The sequence below is a fragment of the Ailuropoda melanoleuca genome, chromosome 11 (assembly GCF_002007445.2).
Source record: "Ailuropoda melanoleuca isolate Jingjing chromosome 11, ASM200744v2, whole genome shotgun sequence".
NCBI classification, from domain to species: domain Eukaryota; kingdom Metazoa; phylum Chordata; class Mammalia; order Carnivora; family Ursidae; genus Ailuropoda; species Ailuropoda melanoleuca.
The window spans coordinates 49,802,654-49,812,307 of NC_048228.1; the positions used below are offsets into that span (position 1 = coordinate 49,802,654).

The following is a 9,654-nucleotide window of genomic DNA, read 5'->3' on the forward strand; positions in this document are numbered from 1 at the left end:
AACGCCGGGATCACGCCCTGAGCCGAAGGCAGACGCTTAACCGCTGTGCCACCCAGGCGCCCCTATTGTTCATAGTTTTAACACCAGCTTGGTGGTGAGATGTTAATGTGAGAGGTTGTAAGCCATTTTTATCTCAATTTCTTGTCAGTATTTCTTGCGCAGTAGTCTAGGGTCAGTCTTTATTTGACAAAATAAATGATATATGCCATATATTGATATATGGCAGTTAACCTGAAATACCAGTTATAACTGAGTTTAGATCTAGATGTAAAAATGATATGTGTGATTAGTTGGTTTGGCCAACACCAAGAAACACTTAACTGTGTTGTGCCAAAGTGAAATATGACAGAGGAATTGGAAAAAAAAAATGTGGAATTAGCTTGCCAGTGCAATGGCAGAGATTATAATGAGCACTAAATCGTGTATTTCTCACAACTCTAAAGAAAGCCAAGAGGAATGAGAGAAGAAATTCCAACTGAAATATCTCTTTGAGGGGCTACATTATTAAGATATACAGCCCACCCTGCTTTCATAGCTCTTAATGTATCTCTCTGTGATACAAGAATTAATTTCATAAAATTGACCCAGAGTAATCAGGAAAGAGGTTTAAGCTATGGTCTCTCTACTTTCTGAGGAATGAGATAAATAATATTTTTTAAAGGATTTTCGTCTAAAATGATTGTAATTACAAAGATGCAGGGCTTAGATTAAACCTTTATTTGTCTGGAACCCTCTTATTGAAAATACTTTTTTCCACTAATCACAGAGTCATTTCTGTACTCTGTTGTGTTTACCTGGTAGAAGTAGTTCTCATGGATCTGTTTCATTTATTATAAGTAGATTATTATTAGGTTTGTTTTATTTTGTATTTTTTTAAGGTGCCTGCAAAACTCAAGAGTAAAGATAGCTAAATCATTATTGCTTTAAAGTGTGTACCTTCTAAAAATTAAGCCTGTACTCAGCAGTTTAATATGTAGGAAGCAATAATGTTATATGTTTGTATAATAATATCTTCATTGGTAAATTAGGTGAATTTCCCCTTCAGTATTCTTCCCTTATCTTTAAATGTATAATTCATTTGTTGTCCCTGATATCTTTAACTTATTCCTGTTGACTTTAGTTTTGTTTTTAATGGGCAGTCATTCTATTACCATACTCCATTTACATTTCCTAAGATGGTTTAATGGCTATTTGCTGCCTTAGAAAGAAATTCACTATTTTTTCTTATTCTCTAGAATTGGGAAACTTAATTCCAAAACTACTGTCAGTTGATAATAGTGTTACCTAACTTTTAAAGTGTTACATTCCCTGAACACCTTAGTTTAAAATATAGGTATATGGTGAGATGACATTGTGAAGATTTTATTTAATAAACAGTAAGGGAATATTGGATATTGATAAATTGCTGTGACCAGTACATAATGTTTTATCTTCATTCATCTTAAGTTTGATAGATTTTAAGTAAACTTAAAAACATTTTTTAACATATAAACGTATTCCATAGCATATGCTAACCTTTTAAGAGAGCATTCATTCTTGATGATATCTTGGAACTTCACTTGTTTATTTTTATTTTTATTTTAATTGTTCCCTTGTAGAATGTTTCTCCATCCCAGAGAGATGAAGTGATTCAGTGGCTGGCCAAACTCAAGTACCAGTTCAACCTTTACCCAGAAACATTTGCTCTGGCTAGCAGTCTTTTGGACAGGTTTTTAGCTACTGTAAAGGTAAATATTTTAGGATACACTTACACACAGCCTCTTGTTTGAGCATTTGAGTGTTTTTATGCTAGACCAGGGGCAATTAGTAAACATTCTAGAAAGTGAGGAGTGAAAAACCTTGGACATGATCTGTGTCTCTATAAGAAGGCATGATGTTTTCTATTATTGCTGTAAATTTTTAGAAATTGTATTCTGTCATTTTCTTTTTGCTACTGATACTCATAACATAATTATACTTAACCTATGAAGTTTTTGATTTCCTGATTTTAATATAAACCGTATATCATCAGCAGAATGTTTAGTCATCTTTTAACACATTGGTGTACAAGATGCTATTGGTGAACTAGACTAGAAAAGTATAAGCCTATTACACATTTTTTTCTGTCACTACTTATGGACTATACTGTGTTGTGTTTTGAAAATACATAAATACTTTCTAGAGGCATACATTTGGAGTATAATAAGATGAACCGAGCATAAAATAAGTTTGGTATATTTTTGTTGAATGAAAGCATGCAAAAATACATAAATAAGTTTTATATTGTCTCTTTTGGTATGATATATCATTGGTTGTATTATGTGAAATTGGTCATAGTAGGCCCTGAATGGATTTAAATCAGAAAGTTAGCATTTATTTAATGGCAAGGCATGCAGAAGTAGAAAAGCAATTCATTTGCTGTCATTTGTATGCCTAGGAATATGTAAGCTGGGGGAACTGTGAATTCCATGCTAAGGATACTGTACTCTTTCTTATTAAGTACGATAAATAGAAGTCAAAGAATTATGGGGTGGAGGAATTTGGATGGCCACTCAGTTATCTTTTTATGTTTCATACTTGTAGTCTTAAAAGACTTAAAGAACCCTTAATTATAGTGATACTAATTGCCTGAAATTTAGGTTATCTGACATGTCTACTTTTATCTCACTATCAAGTCCCTTCTTCCATCCTCCTACTATAGCTAACCTCCCTTTTGCAGAGAAAGATGAGTTTAAGCTTAGTGTCCTTTCTTGGTTTTTATGTTCTTCACAAATTATTAATGACCTTATTATAGCTTCTGTCATAGAAAAGATTCTTACCTTATTATTAAACATTTTAAACAGATTTGGGGAAGTTTCTGGATCGGTTAGAGAATGCCAAGTATCTCATTTTTTTTTCATATTTCCTATTTAATGAGTCCTGTCATGTTATTAGCATCAGATTCTCTCACTTAGATGGTTGGTTAATCTATACTGAAACAATTAACCTAAAATGTATTCATAGTTTAAATAAAGGAACTTAAAGCAGACCATACAAGGCTGCAGCAGTGAATAGAGCCTCAATCCTAAGTGTGCAGAAGAAAGTGCTGTGTAGCTCTTTAGAAGTATGGACCCTGAGCCCTGTCCCAGAGCTACTGAATCTGAATCCCTAGTTGGTAAGAGCTGGATGTCTGTATTTAAAGAAGCAAAAACAAACTGCACAGACGACTGTGATGTACATCCAGGAATTAGAACCACTCTTTGTTTAAAAAAAAATCACACTTGCTATTGGGATTCTTTTTACTATAAAATTTATTGGTGCCCTTGATTTAGGAGTTGCATTACGTACCTTGAGCTGTTAACTGTTGGGCTCTTCTTTGTAGTGAACTCTGATTATCCCAAGGATTTGACCTGTTGTACACCTGGGGAAATAAGGGATCCTGGAAAACTGTCTTAGCTACAAGATCTGCCTTCACTTCCTGTATCACTTGTGTGGTGTCCCTTAACTTCTGAGACATAATAGACATGACGGCATTTTTGGAAGTGCTTTCTGACCCATAATGTCTGATTAATAATAATGATTAAATAAAAATATTGATAGTTTTGAACCAGCTTTTATTTTTCATATAGGCAGAGAACTAGAAGATTCCTAGACAGTATGCCACTTACACTGAGGCAATGTCACTGGTGTGTTTATTAAATAAGTTAGCTAATCAAGGCCACATCAGGCTGTCATCAGAAGGTTTCCCCAATTTCACAGGAATGTAATATTTAAATATAAAATAAATATCAAAACAGGTTTTCTTTGTGTTATGTAACTTATCTCTATATCATTCAATGTAATTGGACTTAATCGTTCTGGTTATTTAAAACTGGATTCTGATGCTGGGTTTGGCAAACCCTTATTCTGTCAATAAGGTAGAAAGTCGTTTTACCTTATCACAGGCAAGGAAAACAGGCAAATTCAAGCCCTCCTATGCATGTCAAACCCTTTAGAAAGTTTTTTCCCCCTACTAATTGATTCTGTATGAATGTAGGAGCCTTTCATTCTCACCATGGAACTTGAATATATATTCGTTATACAATCAGAAAACTTCTGCTTCCCTGTTAACACCCTTTAGTTTTTTTTTTAAAGCATCTGGGATAGGTTTATAGTCTTTTTTTAATATTGTCTTATTTCTCTTTAATTCCCCTAACATCTAGTATGTTAATATTACTGATATAACAGGTAAAGAGAGTAAAACTAGCTTACAAAATACACACATATACAAATATATTTTTAATATTTGGAATTTTATTTATTAAATGAATTATCTTCTAAAATTAAGTTCTTCTCTGCTAGATAGAAATTTAACTTTGGCTAACTAGCATTAGTTGAACTTTTAACAACGTAATATCTTAGTATTTTCGTAGAATATAATTATGGCTAAGGTTGCGAAGTTAAAAGTTAGCCCTGGTCTTAGAAGGCAGTAGGTGGGAATCAGATGAATTATTCCTTAGAATTTTGTGCACACTTGTCTCACGTGCATGTCTAGTTTTTAAAAATAAACTCTTAACTTTTTGAAAAACACTGAAGTTGCTTTTTTCCCTTTTCAAAATTTTAGGCCCATCCAAAATACTTGAGTTGTATTGCAATCAGCTGCTTTTTCCTAGCTGCCAAGACTGTTGAGGAGGATGAGGTAAATATTTTCCTTTAAAAATTAGTTATGTCTCTTTCTTGAAAATTTCTCTCCATTTTTATTAATTTGCTTTCTGTTTACCAGAACAAAAATTGAAAATTTGTTTATTTTTTTTCTCTCCTCTTCACTCTGCCCCACTGCGCTTTGCTTTGGACAGAGAATTCCAGTGCTGAAGGTGTTGGCAAGAGACAGTTTCTGTGGATGTTCTTCATCTGAAATTCTGAGGATGGAGAGAATTATTCTGGATAAGTTGAATTGGGATCTTCACACAGCTACACCACTGGATTTTCTTCACATTGTAAATATACCTAATGTCTCGTAGTTTCCTATTGGAATTTGTAGTCTTAGTAACTTAGAAAAGTAGATTGCTTGCTCATTTGTTTTGTGATTTTTAGAAAAAGAAAAATTAGAAATTAGGATATTATACTATGTCAAATTTCATGAAGCTAAAATTAAAAACTTAAGAAATTGAGTAATACCTGTGGTTACATCAATTTCTGTACATAATTTACCTAAAACTTTAAGTTAAACTAGTATGATGTTCTTGTGATTTTTTTTTTTTCAGTTCCATGCCATTGCAGTGTCAGCTAGGCCTCAGTTACTTTTCAGTTTGCCCAAACTGAGCCCATCTCAACATTTGGCAGTCCTTACCAAGCAACTCCTTCACTGTATGGCCTGCAACCAATTTCTACAATTCAAAGGATCCATGCTTGCTCTGGCCATGGTTAGTTTGGAAATGGAGAAACTTATTCCTGATTGGCTTCCTCTTACAATTGAACTGCTTCAGAAAGCACAGGTAGGTGTCAAAGCAAGTATTCATTTTAAGTTCGTCTCTTACTGGGGGTTTCTAGATGATTATAAAACTAAGAGACATCTAATCTTGTAATGGCAAACCACTTTGAAGAGGAGACAAGAGTGAAGTAATATACACTTTAAACTTACGGGTTAGGTGAACTTTTTTCTCTTCTGAAGCTTAGATAGTATTTTCTTGCATTTCAGCCCTTCTTCTAGGTTACTTAAAATCTTTTTTAAAGAATCTTGAAGAATTAACAAGATTCTCTATATAATACATTGTCTTTTAGTTTTATACGAAGAACCTTCCTAGCTACATTTGTAGGTTTCATCATAGTACTTCTTTCTATATTTCACTTATTTTCTAAAAGATAAATTAAAAACGTAAATGGCAAGAAGTTGCTTTGTAGACAAGGAAAGAATTTGTTGGCTAGAAAGTGAAGTATTTGTACTAGACTTTGGCAGGTAGAAGCTATCTTTTTGAAAGAGGTTTTGTCCTGGTAGTTCCTGTTATTGCCTAAGATTATTCCATCACTTCTATCTGCAAATTGGCATAAAATGTCATAGGCCAGTTAAATTTTTTTTATCAACTATCTATATAAAATGCAGGAGTTTTAATGGAGAAAATTCTCACTCAAATGGAAAGTTAGTAAATGTGCTGTATGTTAGCAACTACTTTGAATAAGCTTTTTGGTTCTATTCATGTCACCAAATAGAAATTAAAAGTTTACATCTGCTGCAGACCATACATACTCCTCTGCCAACTGAGTCTGTAAAAGACTTATGAATGTACTTACCTTTTATACGTCCCTATTTATTACTTGATAACAATTATTCTGATTTATTTTATCGGATTTTATTTAGAGAAAAGACTGTTAAATTCTGAGCTTCAGTAATTACATTTTATAATAAAATAAAGAACTAATTTTGGCAAAGAGCTGCAGTTACTGAACTTATAAAATTTAGAATACTATAAAAGAAAAATAGAGTAATACTTAAATTTGGTGTAAGATATAGATACGAACTGTACAAGTTAGCAGACATGTAAGTACCTCAGTACTGCCTCTCGGCTCTGAGAATTTCAGACCCTAGTCTGTGAGCAGAGAAGGATCGAGGGTCTTTTTCATAAAAAGGTTGATGATCAGAGCAGTATATTAGCTAGAGGCCCATTCCTCTTCTGTGTGCTTTGTTCCCGTTTTTAGCGTGGCTCGGCTTGTTGTATATCCCCGGGACAGGCTTAGGATGTTGGTTGTAACACAGGCTGTTTCTCCTTTACAAGGGAGATACTTTCTTTTAATAGCATATCTTACTTAGATTGTTATAATTGAGAAGTACTTCCACTGAAATAAATGCTATAGTGAAAATAAATTCTAGGAGGTAGTTGCTATTTAGTGAGAATTTTTAGAAATTATCTTAAACCACCATATAACAATAGTGTGACGCAGGAAATTTACTTTCCTACCTATAGTGTTGTTAAGTGAAGTTGAATATTAATCATTTACATTAGACTGTGGAAGTGGGGGAAGGGATATTAAGAGAAAACCTCTACATTTCATTTTGCATTATTTTACTGGAACAACTGACATGTTTAAATGCTCTGACTTGGTCTCTATGTCTATTCCCAAAGCCAGTACAGAGAAAATTTTCTATATGAAGGGTTCCTGTCACAAAGAAAGGACAGACTTTGAAGCATAAATAACGACTGTTGTAAATAGCATTTGTATTCGGTAGCTTTGAGAGCTTGTTCTCTACTAAAAAAAAAAATACTGGAGAATATGCTTATTCTCTCCTTAGTCTTCTGGTGTTTTGGTGCTGTAAGAAGAATGTTCACTGAAATTTGTTCCCTTCTTATTGAAGGAGTATTACAGACTTCAAATTTGAAGGAATCTCCTTAGAAATCATTTCATTCAACTCCTCTTTATTTTAAAACTGCAGTTCAGGGAACTTGGGACTTTCTCAGGGACACACAGGACTGCTTAGTAGAGAACCAGTGCTTTCCCATACACACCTTAAAGATTAGTTTGGTGGTTTTCAGAGTTTCTTTTAGAACTAGAATCCTTCCCTTGACTCCAGCAAAATCTTGTACACACACAATCCCAGAATCCAAAGTTAGGAAAGTAATACTTTCTAATGTATTTGGGGCAGAGACCTCTTGGGTGCAGTCTTAATCCATATGGCCTCTTCCCTTCTGCAAGCTGTTTGGACATAGTTTGAAAACCAGTGTTCAGTTCTCTTATATGAATAGTTATGGTCCCCAAACACTTATTGAAAGATCTTTGATCTAGGCACTGGGGTACAGTAATTGTAAAAAATGGAAAAAGGCCTCTGCCCCATGTAGTATTCAAATTATAATAGAGAAGGTAGTTAAAAACAGTATCACAAACTTTGGGACTTGGTCTTAACAGTTCTCCAAAACCAACTGGGACTGATCGCCAACGTACGTGACCCAAGCCTGATGGATCCTGATTCTTTAAGGCTCAGTGCCATCTTTGCTGAGTTCGCCTGTGTTTAGTAGGAATACCAGGTCTAATGTCTTTGTAATTAGATGTGTGATAAGGTCATATAATATCAAATATTCCTCCTGGATTCTTGGTTCTAGTACAGGAAATTTTTGCAACATTATTGGTGAGGTCATGCCAGAATTACTTCTGACGTGTTCCCTAGTGTCCTGGTTTGAGAGGACTACCAGTGTCCATCACGGATATTGCATGCTGCGACGGGGCCACTATCACTGGCTCTGCCTTTGTTCCCCCCGGACTGCAGACCAAGTACAGTGAGTGTTCCTGGTTTGAAAGGCAGACTTCGCTCCTAGTTGCGCATCCCTGCTCCTCTTCGCTCCTGAGCTGCCTGTTGGTCACTGTTCTGGGATGGCCACCCCTCTTTCTCTTATCCCTTCTTTCCTTCTCTACCTCTGTAGCTATACTCACATCCTCCTCTTTCTGACTAATGTGACCCACTTCGAGAACCTCAGGATGTTAATTCTACTGACTGAATGTGGTGGTTTCCCTAATCCCTAGCTAGACAGTCGTCAAAGTAGATGTTCTCAGCTGTAGCATTGTTTCCAACTAGAGTGGGGACTTAAAGAAGCAGGTCTTCCCCCACCAGGGTCCCCCAGTTCTTGAGGGTGCCAAAGGTCAGACTGCTGCAGCAGGTGTGTTCAGTGCTTCGTGCTGTCTGTCTTACTTGGGGCCATCGGAACCTGTCGTGTATGTCCTGCTCTTCTGTGCCCCCTGCCTGTGAGTAACCCATCTGGATGTCTGGCCTGCAAACTTCCCGTGCTTTCTGCCCCGCCTTTCTTGGCGAGCTACATTACAGTTGTGTTTGTTTTTCTAGCAAGTGTTACTTAAAAACGGTTACCATTATTTGAAATTTGGGGAGATAGTCTTAACATCCCGCAGTTAGAATGAGTTCATTTTAAATCTTAATAATAGTTTCATTAGAGGACTTGTTGTCTGGTGTCTGAGGTTGTGGTAATTCCAGTTTATGTGCTTATTTCGTTTCCTCCACTGGATCTCAACAAGGGTTGTACTCACTTTGTTTACTTAACAACTTCAGTTAATAGATTAGAAGGAATTTTCTTTTGAAGTTTTATTTTGGACAAAGGATTTAGCTGGATGGAAATAGAGTTCATATAGATGGTGTTGGTTTTCTTGCTCTGTCATTTTCTAAAATAGAGTTGACTCTTGAACAGCACAGGTTTGAACTGCACTGTATAGTACACTACTGTAAATGGGTTTACTCTTACTTATGATTTCCTTAACAACATTCTCTTTTCTCTAGCTTTACTGTAAGTATGTAATACATATAACATACAAAATATGTGTTACTCGACTGCTTATAAGGTCAACAGTAGGTTATTAGTAAAGTTTTTGGGGAGTTGAAAATTAGATGCAGATTTTCAACTGTGGGAGTTGGTGCCCCTACCCTATGTTGTTCAGGGGTCAGCGGTATAACTTTCTGTTAACTTTTGCACAGAGAAAGATTGTAGAGCACAGTCTTCCTTTTACTTGAAATGTATGTCTTTTTTCAAACCATTACCATCTGTGTGAACTCTACTTTGTAGGATTCTGCTGTGGTATTATGCCCAAAGACCAAGGCATTAGAATAGTCATGATAGGGGCACCTGGGTGGCTCAGTCGTTAAGCATTTGCCTTCGGCTCAGGTCATGATCCTGGGGTCCTGGGATCGAGCCCCACATCAGGCTCCCTGCTCAGTGGGAAGCCTGC

General features: G+C 35.6%; 1 protein-coding gene across 1 annotated transcript in view; it reads left to right on the forward strand.

The window, feature by feature from the left end:
* The window catches only part of CCNI (cyclin I), an 18,504-nt gene that overhangs the window by 7,272 nt on the left and 1,578 nt on the right, over positions 1 to 9,654 (forward strand). Inside the window, exons 2-5 of the mRNA XM_034670945.1 lie at positions 1,599 to 1,727; positions 4,562 to 4,636; positions 4,794 to 4,934; positions 5,202 to 5,519. Of these exons, the coding sequence (XP_034526836.1) occupies positions 1,599 to 1,727; positions 4,562 to 4,636; positions 4,794 to 4,934; positions 5,202 to 5,519 (663 nt within the window). The remainder of the gene's footprint in view (positions 1 to 1,598; positions 1,728 to 4,561; positions 4,637 to 4,793; positions 4,935 to 5,201; positions 5,520 to 9,654) is intronic.